The sequence below is a fragment of the Xenopus tropicalis genome, chromosome 5 (assembly GCF_000004195.4).
Source record: "Xenopus tropicalis strain Nigerian chromosome 5, UCB_Xtro_10.0, whole genome shotgun sequence".
Classification (NCBI taxonomy): Eukaryota; Metazoa; Chordata; class Amphibia; order Anura; family Pipidae; genus Xenopus; species Xenopus tropicalis.
The window spans coordinates 26,488,613-26,510,466 of record NC_030681.2 but is presented as its reverse complement, the minus strand read 5'-3'; the positions used below and the strand labels follow the sequence as shown (position 1 = coordinate 26,510,466).

Below are 21,854 nucleotides of genomic sequence, written 5' to 3'. Positions count from 1 at the left end.
AACCCAGTGCCAATTACATGCATAATAATAAAAACACAGAACAAGATACATGTAATGCCAACTATATGAATAATAACAGTCCTTTTTTTTTGTTTTACCTCCCCCCAACCCCAATGTAGACTGATATTGTAAGAAAATTTGCAATTGGTCTTTATTTTTTTGTGGTTTTTGAATTATTTTTGTTCAGCAGCTCTGCAGTTTGGGGTTTTAGTAGCTGTCTGGTTGCCATGGTACAATTTACCCTAGCAACCAGGCAGTGGAATGAACAAAAGACTGGAAGGGGAATATGAGAAGACCTGAATGATAAAAAGATAAGTGACAAGAAATAAGCACCAACAATTTAATTATAGTCTCACGGAGCAATATTTTTTTTTTTTTTGCAGATCACTTGACCCCCACATTTAAAAGGTGAAAAGAGACAAAAAGTTCACCTGAATGTGTACCTTCCCCTTTAAAAGTGAATCCTTTATAAATCTTATGAAATCAGGACTATAAGGGAGCTTGGCTATTAGTTAAAAGGATTTATGGCATCAAATGGCACCAAAAGTAATTAAAATATAATGTACTGTTGCCCTGCACTGGTAAAAGTTGTGTGTTTGCTATAGAAACACTATTATAGTTTATATAAATGAGCTGCTGTGTAGCCATGGGGGCAGCCATTCAAGCTGGAGAAAAGGCACAGGGTACATAGCAGATATCAGATCTGTAGTATATAATGGGGGGTTTATCTGTTATCTGCTAAGTAACCTGTGCCTTTTCTCCTTTGAATGGCTGCCCCCATGCCTACACAGCTGCCTTGTTTATATAAACTATAGTAGGGTTTCTGAGGCAAACACCCCAGTTGTACCAGGGCAGGGCAGCAGTGCATTATAATGTAATTACTTTTATACACTTTTATTCTTTGGTGTTACTGTTCCTATAAAGGAGAAGAAAAGTTAAAATCAATGGGGGGGGTGGTGCCAAATGTTAGGAGCCCCCCAGTATTGTAATCACTTACCTGATACCCCGGCCAGTGTTCTTATAAGCAGAAAATCGCTATCCTCTTCCTTCTTCTATTGCTGCAATCCCGGCGTATGCACATTAGAAAGCTGACTTTTTTGTTTTTTGGCTAACAGCAGCACCAGCATACAATCCCTGGGGTGCCTAACATTTTGGACCCCCCCCCCCCCAGTGATTAATCCTTTCCTTGTCCTTTAAAGGTGAACAACCCCTTTAATCTCTTAATTTTGTACAACAAGGGTCCAGTCTTGTATTTATATTTTCTTTATTATGACCTAATTTGCAGGCTTTTACAATAAATAAAAGACAGACATTTGCAGATTATAATGAAAAGGTATTTAATAATTTTATGCCAAACAGTTTATCATCCTTTCAAATGGACACTTTATAAAGCAAAGGAATATGCATAGTCGTCAGTGTATCAGGGTATTATTATTATACTGGGGAGCACTGCACAAGAACCAAACATGCATCATGCCTAGCAGATTCAAGCTTTCATTTATTAGTCCACAAAATGAGTTATCTGGCGTCCAAGGTCTGATTAATTCTATTGCGCTCCTTGTGTCCTTAGCGGATGCATCGCAGCCTATAGATAATTGTAACAATCGCTAACGTAGAAAAAGCTCAACGTGACAATTCTGATGTTCTGAATTGTCCTTATAAAATAGTATGTAAAGTCTAGAAGTTTCTTATCATATAGTTAAAGTTTCTTTTATTATATATCTATATTATCATAATATAAATCTGAACATGCATAGGGTCTATAGCAATGAATATACCTGCAATGGGTGGTGATGATAATATTTACAGACTATTACTAGCCCCCCCAATGCCAGTGAGGTCATTAAAGCACTGGAAACATTAGGGATCATGGCTTAAAGGAGGGATTTTAAACCCAAAGCTTCCAGCAATTTCAACCAGCAAAGGACAGGGTTTATACCCAAGAGCTAGATATCTACAGTTAAGGTAGTAACTATAGAAAAGGCTATGATATAAATGGACACACCAATGGGGAGAAGGTATTCAATACTGCTGTTTGGGGAGTGCAACCCCTAGAATATTAGAGGCTGTGGTTCAATCAGAGGGCCACACACCTGATCTGTAGGGCCACACTAACTGCAGATGGATGCTAAATAGGATACTAACCACTTCAATGTCAGAGCATATGGAATGTAGGCGGGAAATGGGAGGAGCCTTTAGAAAAGTGCAGTTGCTTTATCTACCTGATGGGTTATGTGCCCTGCATTGAATTTGTCTTGGTTTATCCCATGTGCTTGTACAGAGATCTGTCCCGAGGTATCTGAACTTGATTGGCTGTCATCTTGTGGTGAATGTGATACACGGCGACGATGATGAGTATGGCTACTCCCAACGTCAGGCCTAGGATGAGGGGAAGCGTTTCCTCCAGCTGCTTCCTTTGATCCGTTGGACACTTGTATTCTGGAATTAAAATCAGATGCTCCTTTACATGCAATGCATATAACTATTCCAGCATGTATAGGGGTACATAAGTGAAGCCTATATTGTGTTCTTTAGAGACTTTTTGGGACAAGCATTGATTTTTTACATGTGGTCCATGGTTTACTTATTAGGTAATTCATTGTTTCACATAAATACTGGGAATTCGCTTTGTGATCCAAAATTGGTTTAGAATTGAAACAACTATTTTATTTTGTTGAAAAAAGATTTCACTCTATTAATGGGCATCATGAAGATCCACCATTTAAGGCATGGCAACCATTTTTGGGTACTTACCCATAGATTAAGGATCACTAACAGCTAATTTATAGAAAGCATAATAGGGGATCATTAATAGGTAGCCCCAGGGTTCCCACAGCTGTCTGTGTCAATCTTCCCAACGCAGTTGCACAAAAAGAATTAGGGAGCACATGTTATTCTTATGCCGAGCAATGGAAATGGCACCAAATAGATTTAGAAAGGTTTCATTGCAGTTGTATCTGATTCAAAGTGAAACACAACTGCATTAATTTTCACACAATTGAAGATTGTGTGAATTATGGGGGGGATGCTGCATTGTGGGTAAAAAAAAATGGCAATTGCTTTTAAAGTTGCAGTTTGCACTAGGGATGCACTGAATCCAGGATTCAGTTCAATATTTGTTCAAGATTTGGCCTTTTTCAGCAGGATTCAGATTCAGATGAATCCATTCGGACCAATCTCCTTAAAACCATGGGACTTTTTTGTCACATAAACACAGAAGTTTAAATTTTTTTTCTCTTTAACCCTTCCGTGTCCTAATTTGTATATACAAAGTAGCACTCTGGGTTCCGTCAGATACTAAAATAGTTGATTTGGTGCATCCCTAACTTGCACACTACATTTGTTGACCCCAAGCATTGATTAAGACATCTTAAAAATTAAAGGGCAAAAGAGAAAGCTTTTTTTTGCATCTAAGGGGCACAGTGCATGCAGCTTACAAAGGGTAAAACAAGGCACAACCTAAGATACAATCGTCTATTATGGTATAGTTTTTATTACTAAATTACACTGTTTACATTGCATATAATTCACTCTACCATTTAAAATTTTATTCTTGAACCAACCAATGTATTTTTTAGTTATAATATTGGTGTGTAGGCGCCATCTCAGTGCATTGTGCCTGAGTCTGAGCTTTCAGAAGGAGCCAGCGCTACACATTAGAACTACTTTCAGGTAACCTATTGTTTATCCTACTCCCATGTAACTGGAGGAGTCCCAAGCTAGACTTGGATTTCTTACTATTGAGTACTATTCTCATATCTACCATTAGGTGGGGCATGGGAGCATTTTTAGCAATACAGGTGCTGCTATCTTGCTACCTTCCCATTGTTGATTGGCTGCTGGGGGAGAGGGAGGGGGGTGATATCACTCCAACTTGCAGCTTAGCAGTAAAGTGTGACTGAAGTTTATCAGAGCACATGGCCATGGCTGCAGCACACTGGGAAACTAACAACATATCTAGCTCCATGTAAAGTTCCAAACTTAAATATAAAAAAACTGTTTCCCTGTAAGAAGGCCATAGCCTAAAACTGGAAAATTCATAAGCCAGCAGTACAAATACTTTACTGAAAGGGGAGAGACTTGGAAACGATTTGCAATCTATAGTAAAATGTTCCTGTATCCAGTATTTACTATGATGGGAATGTAATAAGAGATGCACAGTTTGTTTTAGTAATCCTTACAATGCAGGTGCTGATTTCACTGGTGTAGATACACCCAGCAAACAATTGAATCAGTCTTTTAATTGCATAACTGACAGTAGTCTGTTCCAATCTAATTTTTGATTGGTTGTTATTGGCAAGTCTTCTTGTGCCATTTAGCTCCTGTGTAAGTAAATAAGCCCTCGGATTTCACTTTCAAAATTTAGTAAATGCTATTTGCTGATTGGATGCTATGGGTTCATAGACCTGGAGCAATCGTTGCCCCAGTACTACATTTCTCCCAGGTCAGAGCTGCAAATAGCAATAGTCAGTGCTAACAAGATCTGTGGATTAATGTGATAAAGGATACAAAGAGCTACTGATATAAGGATCCATATCAACCAATCAGCAGATAGAATTTATGGGCCAGATGTTTAAAAGCAAACATCTTATTGGTTGCTATGGCTTTGGCTCACTGCACCTGGGCAACAGGTGCATTCTGGCCCCTGAGGCAACCTATTGGATACCGCCCCCCTAACCCCTCAGCACTTTGCGTTGGAGGGGGCTGAGGTTGAGCCGTATCATTAGTGCAGAGAGTACAATAGCATTCTATGCACTAGCAGAGCCGTAATTCTGATTTAAAAATCCAAATTTCAGCTCTTTAATGGAACAGTAACACCAAAAAATGAAAGTGTTTTAAAGTAATTAAAATATAATGTACAGTTGCCCTGCGCTGGTAAAACTGGTAAGTTTGCAACAGAAATGCTACTATAGTTTATATAAATGAGCTGCTATGTCAATACGGAGGCAGCCATTGAAGCTGGGAAAAGGAGAAAAGGCACAGGCACATAGCAGATAACAGATAAGCTTTGTAGAATATAATGGGGTTTTATCTGTTATCTGCTAAGTAACCTGTGCCTTTTCTCCTGTAAATGGCTGCCCCCGTGGCTACACAGAAGTTTTGTTATATAAACTATAGTAGTCTTTCTGAGGCAAACACACCAGTTGTACAAGTACAGGGCAGCATTACATTATATAGTAATTACTTTTATACACTTTCATTTTTTGGTGTTACTGTCCCTTTAAGTTACCAGAAGTGGCTTTTTGCTGCCCAATGTCATTACAATGTCACTTCTGTCACATGACTCACAGAAACTTGTGTATTAAAATAAATAATTTACCCCCTGTTGTAAAATATGAAGATATTAGAAATCACTTCGGAGTTCCCTGCTCTGTATAAAAGGGCATGGAACTTCTTGGTGACTTAATATCCTTATATTTTACAATAGGGGGTATGTTATTCACTATATAGTACATACATTATACATTTAGGACAGGAAATACTACATTTTTTTTAAAATAAAAGGTGCAATGTTTAATTACAGGTCTAACTATGGTAATTGTTTGCTATAGAATTCCAAGTAAATGGTGAACTTAAGTGAAATTGTGAATCTTAAGTGATTATTAGAGAAGAATATCAATATGCAGACAATATTGCTCCATTTTGTGCGCTTCCTCCTATTACTGTAGCACGCTCCCACAGTCACAGTATTCTTAGAATTCTGACCTCCAATGAAAAACTCAAGCACATATATCTTCCTAAACACCAAGCTGGACCAGAGGCAGGAACCATGTTTCTAATTTGTAGATTGTAAGCTCTTTTGGGCAGGGCCCTCTTCACCTTATTGATTGCTTTATATGTTACTCTGTATGTCCAATGTATGAATCCCACTTATTGTACAGCACTGCGGAATATGTTGGCGCTTTATAAATAAATGTTAATACAGGTATGGGACCCATTATCCAGAATGCTCGGGACCAAGGGTATTCCGGATAAGGGGTCTTTCCGTAATTTGGATCTCAATACCTCTACTAAAAAATCAATAAAACATTAATTAAACCCAATAGGATTGTTTTTCATCCAATAAGGATTAATTATATCTTAGTTGGGATCAATTACAAGGTTCTGTTTTATTTCTACATAGAAAAAGGAAATCAATTTTAAAATTCTGAATTATTTGATTAAAATGGAGTCTATGGGAGACGGGCATTCCGTAATTCGGAGATTTCTGGATAACAGGTTTCCGGATAAGGGGTCTGATACCTGTAATAATAATGCCCCAAATAATGCACAAGCACTGGCTGCACCCTCAGGCTGCTTCCCTCATTCTAGGCTGATTTAGAACAAGGTGCTTTAACCACTGCTATTATAGAGGCTTCTGGCTTCCCATGGAATCCTGCTGTAGTACAGTATATTGCACCATAATTGTTTTAGAAAAAAACATCAAATCCCATCATGTAACAGCACAAAGCAGTAATACCACAGGATCAAAAAATCAGTGCTTACTTTGATAGGTAAACAAATACAGGAAAAATCAGAAAGAACTACCTGTTATTTCTAGCTATTTGCTAGATTTTATTTTTTTTATTTTTGCACTCATTATGATGCACGGCACCCATTTTTCGATGGTTTTGGGGGGGGGGGGCTGTCTTTAATTTAGCCTGCTAAATATAGGAAAATTAAGTGAAAAATATCTGTACCACACACCTTATTGGGAATTTGCTATTACAGACCATAGGGGTCATTTACGACTCCAGGGGGCACAAGTGCACTAAGGCTCATTAGGAAAGGCATTTGCACCCCCGTGCATTGTTCAGGGGTGCAGCCAGCCCTGTCCATACTACCTGTCTTATGACACACGGGAAGGACAAAGCCCCAATGCAGGTTTTGCATCCATCCACTCCTACCATATGCGTCAGAATGCAGGCCGCACAGCACGGTCTGCAGGTCTCTGTGCTCTGATTGTGGTCTTTGTTTGCTCTTTGCACACTTCGTAGAACATTGTAAATGAGCCCTTATATATAAGGCACTATGGTTTTGTGATTTGTCACAGAATCACTAATGTGCATTTACAGTTTATAATTATTGAAAAGTAGATAGTGTTGTCATAATTAAATTAATGGTCCAATGAAGTAAGCATTAGCGTTGTGAACAAAATAACATCAGGAAGCGTTATAGAGTCAGGGGAAAGGAGTTAATATAAATCTAACTCTGGTTGCTAAAGCCCAGCACATCTAGTACAGGTATGGGACCTTTTATCCAGAATGCTTGGGACCTGGGGTTTCCTGGATAAGGGGTCTTTCTGTAATTTGGATCTTCATGCCTTAAGTCTGCTATAAAATTATTTAAGCATTAAATGAACCCAATCTAATAAGGATTAATTATATCTTAGTTGGGATCAAGTACAAACCACCCCTTCCCCCTGATAGACCAGTGCAGCAGCTGCTTGATGAAAAGGCTGGGTATGTCTATATATATATATATAACTGATCCATTAAACTGATTATTATACCTTCCCCTTTAAATGGTCTTAAAAAAATCACCAATATCTAATACTATTCCGCCACCAGGGGGGCAGTACGAAAGTTTGGGAACCTCCACACTATACTGACTGAATTTATACTTTCCTGTCCAATCGCACATTTTATTGCAGTGCACACTGAATATATGTTTTATTATTTGCATATTATATTTAAAGCTGCTGATAACAATAAGAATACACAATTCCGCACCCTACTGTAAAGCTTGGAACTATCCTAGTACATTTTTAAAAATACAAATTAATTTTATGGCTAATACGATGAAATTGGTGGGTACATAATGCAATTATAGAGGGGTTTTCTAACATCAGATTTATTTATAATAAAATCATACACACTGTACACTGTGGGTGCAGGGAGAGCCTTGCAGGCTGAAATCTAACTGCCTATTGAACTAGAAAGGGCAGTGCGACTGTCCCAGGTGGAATACAGTATGTTTAGAGATAAGATGGGGGGGGGGAGCAAGTAGCTAAAAACAGGACAATAGCAATGTTACTCAGAGAAGGGATTTCACTGAAGCCATAGTGCAAACGGTCAGTAGGGACTTGGCTAAAATATGCTGAACAAGGAGCTTGTAGACAAACCTTATAGTGTATAGGCAATGGGAATAGAAATCAGAAATTGATTAAAGAAAGACGGCAGGTCAAGAAATGTCTCTCTTTATAATAAGAGAAATTATAGTGTGAAGAAGAATGGAAAAGCATGATAAAAATCAATTCTATTACATATTTTTCATATATAGTTATAGGATCTATTATCCAGAATGCTTGGAACATGGGGTTTTCCGGATAAGAGATCTTTTCATGATTTGGATAACCATTTTTTTAAGGGCAGATTTCTCAAAATGTGAGATTAGAGCATTAGAGCTCCCCACAGAAAAACCCACCCACATTCTATTTATTCCTATGGGATATATAGAAGTGTATTTGTCAAATGGTGAACTCGAACATTCCCCCAGTGATAAATACACTTCTAAAAATCCAATAGGAATGAATGGAAAGTGGGTAAATATTTTCGTGGTGAGCTCTAATCTCACGCTTTCATAAATCTGCTCTTTTATATGTCTCCAAAAAATAATTTAAACATCAAATAAACCCAATAGGATTGTTTTGGCACCAGTATGGATTCATGCAGCTTAGTTACCATCAAATACAAGGTACTGCTTTATTATCTCAGAGAAAACCCAAATTATCTTTAGAAAATTTGACTTATTTGATAATCATGACCTCTATGGGAGTTGGCTTTCCCTTAACTCAGAGAGCTTTATGGATAAAGGGATCCCATAGCTATATATATATATATATGCAGGTATGGGGTATATATATGTATATATATATATAGGAATGGATGAAAAAATGACTGCAGGTCAATGTTATTGAATTTAGGAAGCTATATTTAATATAATACAAAATAATATATTTACATATGGCAATCAGCTTATTCATGGAACTTGCTTAGCTCCAAAATAGTTTTATAAGAAAGATGGTATGTTATTAACAGTAAGATTTTTAGAAGTCACTCTGGAATTATATGGCCTTATTAATTACCCTTTAACCTTGTGCATTGATATAGCCACAGAGCTTTCCCACTGATAAGAATTCATGAACTTCCAGAACAGGCAGAAACTACTGTATATGTGAGTGTACTTTAGGCTTTGTGTATCCCACCCACCGTCAAAGAGGAGTTCAATATAGATATAAAGGTAGTATGCCATAGGCTGTTAGAGAGGTCATTGAACTCTACCAGCATTTATAAGGATACATTAGGGTTCACTATTTCAGATAACATTGAAGTTCCACTGTTCCATGTGACAAAAGTGACATCACTAAGCACTGACTGTAACTACCGACATCTCTAAGATATTATTTATAAACATTTATACAGTTAAACAGTTTGTGTTTCTCTTATATGGTGTTCATGAACTCGGATATTTTTTAGAACCATAGGAAGAAACAAAGTACAGTACCTTCACTGTAGACGAAATCACTCTTGATATCAAATGGCTGTAGGTGAACTTCCGAAAGGTACAGAACGACTATCTTCTGGTGGTCAGTAGATGTCAGGCTGATTCTCTGGGTTGCCTCACATTCATAAGACATGCCAGCTGGTGTGACCATGAGAGAGAGGTGGTGGCTATTGGCTGTGTGCCTTCCAGCTAGGAAGATGAAAAAACAGATACTTTTAGGGGGTGATTTATCAGCGTTCGCCATTTTAAGGGGATACTGTCATGATTTTTATTTCTAAGTGATACTGTTTACATAGCAAATAATTCACTCTTCCATTTATAATTTTATTCTTGAACCAACAAAAGTTTTTTTTTACTTTAGCTGTAATATTGGTGTGTAGGCGGCCATCTCAGTGCATTGTGCCCGAGTCTGCGCTTTTAGAAGCGAGCATTCGGTATGCGAGTTTATTCGATTTAGAAAATTGATAAATAAGCCCATTTATATGTAAACTTCAGACAGTTCCATACTACAGCTTGCAATGAGCTCCCATTTAAAGATTTAGATTGTCTGTTCTACTTGTGGAATATAGATTTAAGGTGGGTATTAAGGAACACAGTTTTGGCCTTGCTGGTCACAAATAAGGAGCATGCATAACAGGCAACAAATTACAATGCTGGGGGCAATGCTCGGTATTCTTGGAAACAGAGGGCAAAGTTGAGGATTATGGTTTCCATTTGCAAACAAATAACAATAAACGTATATAAACATATATAAACTCATATTACACATTCTAGACACCAGTCGACCCGTTATTAACAGTCATACAAGAATCATTTATAAAATAATAAGATGTTTGCCCCATATGTGGCTAATGATTGGTCCAAAGTTGGGCTTCAGATTTTAATAAGATCAACATTCAATGGAACATAAGAGCCTTTCAACTGTCCTGTTGGATAAGTGATTGGGTATGCCATTCAATGGAACCCACACAAGCAATGTTTTTATTATATTACTAATAAAAACATGCAAACATTATATATATATATATATTCTGGTATACACAATTAAGATTGTAGTCATTAAATGGTCTTATAAACAATAAGCCTGCAAATCAATGCGGACTCTCATATCCAGTAGTTTCTTAATCCCACCCCTGTACTCTACAGTCCTTTTCCTTATCAGAAAAATTGTATTGGTGCTCATCATATAATATATTAATATAAACAAGGCATATTGTGTAAACAGTATGGCCTTTTTGTCATAATGCAATTCGCTGCTTGGGGCTGGTATTCTCCTGGTCCATATCTTATGCCCTGTTTACTATGGATGCACTAAATCCAGGATTCGGTTTGGGATTCGGCCAAGATTCGGCCTTTTTCAGCAGAATCCATGCCTCTGGCTGAAGCAAATCTGAATCTTTAAAATCATGTGACTTTTTGTCAAATAAACACAGAAGTTGAATTTTTTTTCTCTTTAACCCTCCCGTGTCCTAATTTTCTTATATGCAATTTGCATGTGCAAATAAGGTTTCATATATGGTTCAGTGTTCAGCTGAAAGGATTCGGGGTTTGGCTGGATTCAATGCATCCCTAAAAAAACATAATAAGGTAAGCAGAAGCAGGTACGGGACCTGTTATCCAGAATGCTTGGGATCTGGGGTTTCCAGATAAGGGAAATTTCTGTAATATGGATCTCCATACTGATTTACACATTAAATAAACCCAATAGGATTGTTCTGCCCCCAATAAGGATTAATTATATCTTAGTTGGGATCAAGTACAGGTACTGTTTTATTATTACAGAGAAAAGGGAATCATTTAACCATTAAATAAACCCAATAGGGCTGTTCTGCCCCCAATAAGGGGTAATTATATCTTAGTTGGGATCAAGTACAGGTACTGTTTTATTATTACAGAGAAAAGGGAATCATTTAACCATTAAATAAACCCAATAGGGCTGTTCTGCCCCCAATAAGGGGTAATTATATCTTAGTTGGGATCAAGTACAGGTACTGTTTTATTATTACAGAGAAAAAGGAATCATTTAACCATTAAATAAACCCAATAGGGCTGTTCTGCCCCCAATAAGGGGTAATTATATCTTAGTTGGGATCAAGTACAGGTACTGTTTTATTATAACAGAGAAAAGGGAATCATTTAACCATTCAATAAACCCAATAGGGCTGTTCTGCCCCCAATAAGGGGTAATTATATCTTAGTTGGGATCAAGTACAGGTACTGTTTTATTATTACAGAGAAAAAGGTAATCATTTAACCATTAAATAAACCCAATAGGGCTGTTCTGCCCCCAATAAGGGGTAATTATATCTTAGTTGGGATCAAGTACAGGTACTGTTTTATTATTACAGAGAAAAGGGAATCATTTAACCATTAAATAAAACCAATAGGGCTGTTCTGCCCCCAATAAGGGGTAATTATATCTTAGTTGGGATCAAGTACAGGTACTGTTTTATTATTACAGAGAAAAGGGAATCATTTAACCATGAAATAAACCCAATAGGGCTGTTCTGCCCCCAATAAGGGGTAATTATATCTTTGTTGGGATCAAGGACAAGGTACTGTTTTATTTTTACAGAGAAAAAGAAATCATTTTTAAAAACTTGAAGTATTTACTGGAGTCTATGGGTGATGGCCTACCCATACTTAGGTGCTTTCTGGATAACAGGTTTCCAAATAATGGATCCAATACCTGTATAAAAACCATTTTGATAATAGATGTTCCCTTTCATTTTTTGGTTTGGACTTCTCCAGATCTTCTGGCCAGCTAACCTCGCCCCTCTCACTAGCAATAGCTCATACAGCAAAAAGAAAGCAAATTCCCTTAGAATTGATTGCACAATCCGTGTATGAATGCTGAGCCCATATAAGAGCATTGTGCTACAAACACCCAGACAGGCTGGGGAGCAGGAGAAAGAGCTGCATTGTAGTGAGCAATGAGATGAACATCTGGCAGGGAAGCACGTCAGCACTCAACTGCAAAAATGACTCAGCGACTGCAGCGAGCATCCTACTGGCTCCTACTGCTTCCATCTTCTCCACTGCTCCACACGCTCTAATTGCGGGATTCTACAAATTAAAGACATTTCTTTCTTTTTTCCCGTCCTCCTCTTCTATTGCAGTTATATTAGGTAAAGCTCCTAGCAGTTATATCAGGTTCAATTGCCCATTATCCTAATGCCCCGGTGAATGTTGGTGTGGATGTCCATGTGTACGACTATGGTCCCTGGCACAAAATAAAGGCTAGTTAATCTCATACTTACGTCTTGCTCCGCTCTTAAAAATTGTGTGTTCCGAAGGGTCATACAAAAACTGGATTTTACTCATTTTCCAACTACGGGATTTGGAAGCATCTTGTCCCTCCTGTTTGGAAACGTTGCACAATGTGGGTAAATGATATAAAAACATTAAACAAAAACCTACAGATGTATCAAAATGTATCCTGTACTACTGATAATGGGGAGTAACAGAACCAAACAGTCTACAGAGATTTGGACACTGTCAGAATGGGTATGTCTGTACAACTGAGTAGCCTATTCTATAAATCTCAATATATAATGAACCCATGGCAAGTCTGGGAGAAAGTGTATGGCTTGTAGTTCATTCTAAAGTCAGATGAGCTGGAAATTAAGTGTAAAACACCAAATTAGTCTAATATAATCTGACCTGTCAGCCCATCTGAATATTGATTTCTTCTGTTCAATGTATAGATATAAACACACATCATGTTGTCTACTGCAGTAAACTATGATATCCCTTAATTACCTTGGAGAAAAAGAGCTTGAGAGTATAGGCTTTGTCCAGCCAGGACAGATGGAGCTCAGATTCATTGTTCCAACATTTCCCTCTTATTTCTGTATCTCTGGGTAACTGGATAGAGGCTTCTTCTAGGTCCCACTGAAACAAACACAAATACTCGTAAAGTCCTGTGTATCAGCCGTAAAGACATAAAAACGCAATATCATTTACTGGTGATCACTGGGCGGTGGAGATAAGAGGGCGCATTGCAGAGGCAGAATTATTGCGGGCATTTTAGACACAAATGTGTGAAGGTTTTAACACCAGGAATCGGTGCACATTCTGGTTTCAGTATCCATTACGGTTTTCTTTGAATTCATTTACCCGAATTTTAAATGAAAACTGGAGTTTTATGCCAATTATCTATTTGTTCAGATTAGTTGTAGCAGCTTTAGCTTTAGAGATGTGTGTGTGTGTGTGTGTGTGTGTGTATATATATATATATATACACATAGATATTCCCATACTAATATGAATATAAGTGGAAATTAGAGGTATTAGTTAACGCAATAAGTGTAGGTCTGTGTGTATACAAATATCAAACTTTCTCTTTCACACACACTCTCACACACACAAATGCAAATGTACATTCACTCTGATCTAAATGAAGGTTATACCATGATTAAAAAAAAACAAACAATTGGACAGTACAGAGTGGAAAATTAAAATAAAAGTTCCTTACATCCACTTCATTACTGGAAGGTACTTCATAGGGTACGAGGATTCTAGCTGAGAATTCAGCCATAAGGCAAGTCGTCCCATTCTCCCGGATAGCAAAAATATTTTTGTCTGGGTTACTGGAGAGACCTGAGAGGTTTTCGACTTCTTGCTCCGCAAGGTTACAGCTGAAAGTGCCTGTCAAACCAACACACAACATCATATGCCAGTTACAGCAAAAGGAAGGGCAGTTGACCTATTTATATAAGTTTAACAATTATTTATGTGATGGTGTTAGAATAGCAGTACTATGATTTCTAATATAATACAATGTAACTAGCCAGGAGGTCTCTGTGACAGTCTCTATATATGACAGTGGCTTATACAATACACTTACAGAGAAGGAGCAGTAACACTGGCATTCTCAAGGCTGAAGTGCAAGCTCTGTAATCCATCCTTTGAGTGACTTTTGTGCCCCACAATCCAAAAGCTGTTCCCCAGCGCTCAGTGAGTGATAATTCTGCACAATGTCCACAGCAAAGTCCTCCAGATGACACTAATCCGCATTAGAAGAGAAGTGGAGGGAAGGATCTGCTTTACTCAGCGCAAGGATAATGCATCAGCCGACAGCTCCGCATTGAGTAGGGGACGCAATGCAACCTAGCGCTAACCCTTGGGCAGTGATGTTGGGGGTCCCCGGCCGGGGGGGGTCAGTCCCAGGCAGAGCTCACACACCGGTAGTAGCGCTGATTGCTGCTGTCCGAGGTGCTGAAAGGCTCCCTGCTCTCTCCGGCGCTCTCCGAGGTGCTGAACTCCCAATCAAACCCTCCGCTGCGCTCACATTCAGGGGTCGCCCGATGTGCCGGTCTGTCCTGTAGAACAACATGTAAACGACTTTGCTGCGACGCCGCTACACACACACACAATCGCTACTATAGAAATGACTTCTCGCAGTATCGCTCAACGCAAAAAAAGGAACAGACAAATTAAAAACGCAGAGCAGATTAACAAAATAACTGTTCGATTCAGTCTTGTAAAATCCACAATGTTCGTTCGCCTGGTGTCCTGTTCACTACTGCTGAACTACAACTACCGCCTTCCCTGTCAGGAGTTATAAGTTGACAAACAGCAACAGAACTAGAAGTAACAAGCTGCGGCTGCAGAAACGGAGCGAATTGTTCCTGATTATAATAAATCTCGAGTCGACAGTGAGTCGTATGTCACCTTACAAGGCGCACTGAGCGACAGCACGAATGGAAATGAGCCAGACTGCGCCCTACAGTACTTACCTGACTGTGCGTAAAGCCGCACTGTATCTCTGCAGGAGGAAACTGATCGGCGGAAAGTTACATGAACGCCCCCATATAAAAGGTGGCAGCCGAGTCAGGCTCAGTGCACAGTGCGCTTTAATACATAAGGCAACAAGATGGGCGCAATTTTCCCTGCTGCGAACCAGTATACGCCTCCAGCTGTCACTGAGATCGCTTGCTACCTCCGCGTCGCTTTGGGATTCAATGGGACTGCTCTGTATTGCGGATTTACTGTCCTAGCGTCTCCCACTGTGATTAACTTTCCCTTGTTACAGTGAGCGGGAAGATATGGCAGATCTGCAACAAGGAATGTACCCCAGGGTTTTGCACTGTAACAGCCAAGGAAGAAAGGTGCAACTTTACTCATGGGTGTGTATATTGCAATTATCTTTGCTTGAGGCGTGCTTACAAGGGCTGCCCTGTCAATACTGCCGGGGCCAGGGTCAAAATACCCATTATGTATAATCTAACCTCCAGCATACTTCTGCTGCTGCAAATACAGAGAGTTTTAGTTTAACCATAGCTAAAGGTCTAAAGGTTTTCCGTTAAGCAACTAGTTGTAAAGTTTTACTGGCACCTTAATAGGTTACTACACTCACTCAGAAAGGAGATAGACTGGTGGGAACTATAAGGTTTCCTTAGGACAGTGATCCCCAACCAGTGGCTCAGGGGCAACATGTTGCTCTCCACCCTCTTGGATGTTGCTCCCAGTGGCCTAAAAGTAGGTGCATATTTTTTTAATTCTTGATTTGCAGGCAGGTTTTGGTTGCATAAAAACCAGGTGTACTGCCAAACAGAACATCCCATAGGTTTCCAGTTCACATAGGGGCTACCAAATAGGCAATAACAGCCCTTATTTGGCATCCCAGGAACATGTTTTATGCTTGTGTTGCTCTCCAAGCCTTTTTACATTTGAATGTTGCTCACGGGTAAAAAAAGGTTGGGGATCCCTGCCTTAGGATAAGGTTGCTGGGCTTTTATATTCAATCAGTGCAACCTTTCTAGCTCCATATGCCAAAAAAGTCCCTGCTCACAAACCAGTAAAGACTGCTCTGAGATAAGGATAATAGTGGAATCTGAGACTATTCAATGCAAAATGGTCTCTATCTCTGAACTGTTTTAGGGCTCTTTAAGCAACACAGTGTTAAATAGCCCCAAAGTGTGGTATTAATTAGTCTATACTAGTGATCCCCAACCAGTGACATTGAGTTCCTGGTTTAATTGGGAGCATTGGTTGCATTAAAAAAACATGTGCACTGTGAAACAAAGCCTCATGTAGGCTGTCAGTTCACATATAATCTACCAATAGCCAATCACAGCCCATTTTTGGCACCCCTAGGAACTTTTTGCATACTTGTGATGCTCTCCAATTTTTTTACATTTGAATTTGGCTCATTGGTGGGGGACACCCAACCCAACCCAAAGTACTTAGAATCCTTTAAGTGCTATCCAAAAAAGGTGGTGTTGAAGTGTACAATATAGCACACAAGAGCATGTTGTATTGGACACTTTAACACCACCTTTTTTGGACAGCACTTAAAGCATCCCAAGTACCTTGTGCCATTACCCTTAAGAAGGTGACTGTCCAATAAAAAAGTGCACAGTTGAGACTTGGGTAAAAGTAACCAAATGTGGGCTATTGGTGGCGTTTAACATTGCTGGTGTATAAACATAATGTCCAGGGCAGCTCCAATGTCTCCATCATTAATTGCTTCACTTGGACAACCACCATGTAAAGGAAGGGCAACTGCAGCTGTTTGCCTCTATAACAGCTTCACCTGGCCAACATTAAAAAACATGGATGTTTGCCTCTAAACAGTTTCATCTATCCTAATGTACAGAGATTAGCAGATTTAACCCTTTTTGTTTTTATTGTACATTCCCATTGTCACCCTGAAAGCCCCTCTCACTTGCCTCCATTTTTGTGCCTCTTTACTTTAAAAAAAAAAAAGCTATTGTGTATCATGCTGGGAATATTACAGAATGTTCCACAATGGTGTTTAGGAAGCTGCTCTTGCAGTGCAGTTTATCATTCTAGCCATTTTATAGGAAAGTGTTGTTATGCACAATGTTTCTCAGCATTAGTGCACCATATATATATATATATATATATATATATGGTTTGAAAATAAAATTCATTAAACATTAGTGGCACAAAGAGGCAGCAGCTTCATTCAGATTTTCTTGAATTTCAGATGTTTTGTCTGCAATATTGTAACAAGGTTGTCCTGCAGCCTATGGAAAGAATTCCCACTCTGTAAAAGCTGCAAGGTGAATACTTTGCTACACATTGGTTAATGGTACTTCTATATACAGGCTATGGATAAAAAGGGTCATTGCTGTTGCTTGGCTTGTGCCATTATGAATTATAATGAATCACTGGCTATGGTGCTAAAGGTATTAAAGCATGGCCCTTGGCTGCTTGGCTACACCCTAACTAGTTTCTTATAAAGGGGTTGTTGGACTGGCTGGAAGGGTTTGGGAGGAAACAAGAAGGACTATGGGTAATCAAAAACAAAACAATATCAGTGAGAAATAAAATGATATATTCTCCTGCATACAAAGGGTATTAAGAGGCGAGCAGAGTACAATTCTGGGTGTAGGGAGCATCCCTCATGCTCATTTATCATTAGCTATCATGTCTATCAGAATAATAGCCTTAAATATTCCCACAGAGCCTCTTATATTTGTAATGTTTTGCCTGACCATCTCAGTAAAACAATGTATTATTGGTATATAAAAGGAAAGTGCACAGCAATCTCTTTTATTCATTGCTGATATTTTATGAAGCAGTTGGGCAGTTCTTCATGCAGTGCCACTGTGCGCTCCAGGCCTCTGTTTCATGGGCAGGAATTCTACAGCAAACAACAAGGAAGCAGTTGGGGGCAGCCAGTCCGTCTGCCAGCCCCAAACTTTACATATTGGGATATTCCTTTCTTAATCTGTAGATCATGTGAAAGCATCAATATATGGGGGCTGTGCGTGGTTATTTCCCACCAACATACATGCAGCCCTTGTCTGGGGTAACCCAAACTCAATGGTGCCTGTTGAAATTTCATTCTTCTCCTACAGACAGACACATTCAAATCTTTGCATTTCAGCAAGAGACCTTTCTTTCTTCTTTCACGTACCTCTTCTGCATCCATATTCAGGTCCCTTATCCTCCCTCTGCTGACTCCTCAATTTGCCCCCCAGTCATCAACCCATGTGTGAGGTGGGGGTAGCCAGCTGGGTTGCCTAGGGAATATTTCATTTGAAAAAAAAGGCACAAGTAATTAATAAGATAATAATCATTGCTATTATTTAACTATACCATTGGTTTTACTACTCTATCACAACAGGACATTGATAGCTGATAGTTTTAGGTCTCTGGGGACATAACAGACTGGCATAAAGCAATAACATTTAATAATGTTATTAATAATTTAATAACATAGCCAATTGCTAACCAACTACAATATCTACTATAGACTTAATTAGAGCAATTGGGGAAGGGATCAACTTGAATTAAAAATTAATCAGATATTATATTTAGTGACTTTTTACATAAAGACTTTGCAAATGTCCCTGTCAAAATCTTATGTCATTTTTTTTAGTAAATAAATAAATGTTCACTTACCGTAAAAAGGCAAGAGAATTAACTTGTCAAATCTTTTTAACCTCTCATTAATGTAGGTTTAAAGCTTAGTACTGATAATGTGAATTTTATATCCAACTTTATTATAATTATTGTAAACTGCACCGGCAGTAACATAGTTTGGAAGTGTAGAAATGTGCTCCCTGATGATACACTGTCTGGCAATAGAATTCTGTTGCTGACATTATTAATAGCCATTGTTATACGGAGGGTTCGGATGCCACAGAAACAGATTGGGAGATCAGACTGTTGCATGCTTGTAGGTGAGTCAGAAATGAAGGTTTCAGTCTCTCTCTGTCTCTCTGGTAAATCTGTAAATGAGTCTCAGGCATCAAGGAGACAGAGCCCAGCCACAGCCTGACTCTCACACCGGATGGGTAAGCGCATCGCTGCTCTATGGACAATTACCAGTAGCAAATGGATCTGCAGGAATAGCAGGAGAGGAGAATGAGTTAAGCTCACTGTCTCTTTCCAGTGTTCACTTTTTTCCCAAAAGGGGAGACGTCAGATTCCATCAGAGGTATTTGCAGCACACACACCTTCGGCTATGATTCCCCATAGAGAAAAAAGTTGTAAGTACAATTTAGTGAACTAATACAGAAAGGAGAAAATGAAAGAAGCCGATGACATTATCCTATGCAAAAATATTTGTCTTTCACCCAGTGATCCAGGGAGAGAAGCTGAATGAGCCTATTAATCCTGCTGCCTGTGCTACAGTGTACAAGCTGAGAAGCTAGGGATGGGGAGATGCTTTAGAAGTCTCTGCAGCTTCTAATAAAGTTGTATCTGCGGTGTAATCAAAGCATGTACTCTGCGTGTGTTTCACCCTAATACGCATGAAGAATCACCCTAATATCTTATATGGGAGAATTGGACATGCATGTTGCCTGCCGCACACTACATAATTCACTTTACAACTGCTTTACATACAGAAATAGGAGAATGCAATTTAGCTCATGGGTTTCTCTCTACCTGGTTTAACCCTCTCAGCATTGCTTATGTCTCTCATAGGTTTAAGGGTAAATAGACTTCTAGTATAACATTAGCATCCATAGTCCATTGTGCTGCAGTACAAACCAGTAAAGCCCAGTATGTGTGGGTTTGTGACACTGGCATTTAGGGAGAAGCTTAAACAGGAACAATTTGACAATACAATTACATCGGGTTGGGGGTAATTTGTCAAATAGTGTTTTCTGCACAAAATGCAGAGAAATATTGCAGTGTAAGGTCTAACTACACAATCTTTTAGATTTGTTTGCTTGCAAGGTCAGTGCATTGAAGAACAAGAGGTTTTATGGTCTTGCTGATATTGCTGATTTATTAATGATTTCTCATTTTTTACAATAACCAAAAATAATATACAAAAACAATATATGATGTTGAACACTGATGAATTATTACAATGTTAACCTTAGCCAACTTTAAAAAAGAAGAAAAAAACATGAAAAATAGCTAAAAGGATAAAAAGACAAAGAAGGAAAGAGAGAGAAGATAGAAAAGACAGAAAGAGAAAAAAAAGTTTACCCTAACGATGGATCAACATAAAGACCATTTGTTTCGCTGCTTGCTGAGAGAGTTTTTGTTCCATAGAATTCCAGCTAAAACAGTATTTGTAAATCTCAGTTTTTGTTATACCCAGCTATGAAAAATGCCACAGAGTTTACTGAGTGCAGCAAATCTGCTTGTTATAATGGGCCACTGGTGGTGTTGTACGACTGATTTCCATAATGTGTATATAACTTACATTGTCCAGGATTGGGCAGGACAGATTTTTGCAGAAGTGAGTAGCAGTTTTAGCCTGCTAATACCAGGCTTTCAACTCAGAATCAGAGCGGCAGAGGCTATCTGAGTATTGCTCCCCACCACATATTCACCTAGCTCTAGTGTCACTGACACCTGAAAAATGTCCAAACAGACATTTTAAAAAGGGCTAGTAATTTGCTTTAGGGAAATAGCGCACATAGTTACTTCAAGCAGTTTGTCACCCAGGTGTTTTGGAGTTCTATGGCCTAGAGCAGGGACCCCCAACCCCCTTTGCGAGCTACATTCAAATGAAAAAAGTGTTAAGGAGCGAAACAGGTTTAAAAATTGTACCTGGGGGTGCCAAATAAGGGCTAAAATTGGCTATTTGGTAGCCCCTATGTGGACTGGCAGCCTACAGGAGGCTCTGTTTGGCAGTACACCAGGTTTCTATGCAACCAAAACTTGCCTCCAAGCCAGAAATTCAAAAATAAGAAGTTGCTTTAAGGCCACTGGGAGCAACATCCAAGGGGTTGGGGAGCAACATGTTGAGTCATTGATTAGGGATCACTGGCCGAGGGACACAATGCCCAGAATCACCTTGTGTGTCATTGCCCTAAAAGAAAAAGACTGTTCTCATTTGTAGGCTTCCTAGTAACTAGGGAGAAATCCATTTTTACTCTACGGGTAAAGGGGATCTAAATCCAAATGGTAAGATGGCAGCACACACAGTCGCAGCGGCTACATTGGGTCTGTGTGCTTCGGGTTTGCATGTGCTGTGAATGCCTCTGGTTTCCCCGCCGGAAGTGCCTCTCTCCTTAACGTCCTATGCTGCGGGTACCTCCTGTGCTTTGTTGTCTCCAGCTGAGGGTGTCTCTCATCCATCGCGGATGGGGTTCCTTTTTTTTTTCTGTTACAATAACGCACAATTGCACTTTTAGACTATAGATAATAGTTGTGGCTTTAACATAACACTTAAATACAGGTTTTGTATGGTAAATTAAGTGGCTTTTGGTACACTGATACATTCACTATATGGAAAGGATAAAGAAGAATGGAAAAGTTGCACAATAATGCCCAATGCACTTTGGAGTATAGATTGTAGCTATAGTTTTAGCATAACACTTAATTAAAAACACAAAGGGAGAATTGTGAAACTGTGTGAAACTGTGCCAGGTACTGGTGCTGAGAATCGATAATGCTGGTTTGCTAAACTGACAGCAATAAAT

The 21,854-nt window shown here is 39.0% G+C and overlaps 1 protein-coding gene across 2 annotated transcripts; it reads right to left on the bottom strand.

The window, feature by feature from the left end:
• Window positions 1-1,312: 1,312 nt before the first annotated feature.
• lamp5 (lysosomal associated membrane protein family member 5) lies at window positions 1,313-15,589 on the bottom strand. 2 transcript variants are annotated; one of them, XM_012962533.3, is made up of 7 exons: window positions 15,228-15,589; window positions 14,336-14,810; window positions 13,964-14,136; window positions 13,249-13,380; window positions 12,747-12,846; window positions 9,487-9,675; window positions 1,313-2,439 (listed from the first exon to the last, which is right to left on the bottom strand). In XM_012962533.3, exons 2-7 carry the CDS (start codon window positions 14,391-14,393, stop codon window positions 2,261-2,263), a joined length of 831 nt encoding a protein of 276 aa, XP_012817987.1. In that variant the 5' UTR covers window positions 14,394-14,810; window positions 15,228-15,589; the 3' UTR covers window positions 1,313-2,260. The 2 variants fall into 2 exon arrangements, with proteins under 2 accessions (XP_012817987.1, NP_001090781.1); NM_001097312.1 differs by lacking the exon at window positions 15,228-15,589 and having other exon boundaries at window positions 1,321-2,439; window positions 14,336-14,693.
• Between the last annotated feature and the right edge of the window lie 6,265 nt (window positions 15,590-21,854).

What these genes read in the sequence shown, in the direction of transcription:
- lamp5 (XM_012962533.3), bottom strand. Translation starts at nt 14,393, where the DNA reads ATGGATTACAGAGCTTGCACTTCAGCCTTGAGAATGCCAGTGTTACTG. An exon ending in AGTGTTACTGCTCCTTCTCT is followed by an intron (nt 14,137 to 14,335) that starts GTAAGTGTATTG and finishes TTGGTTTGACAG; the next exon opens with GCACTTTCAGCTGTAACCTT. An exon ending in TTTTAAGAGCGGAGCAAGAC is followed by an intron (nt 9,676 to 12,746) that starts GTAAGTATGAGA and finishes TCATCTTCCTAG; the next exon opens with CTGGAAGGCACACAGCCAAT.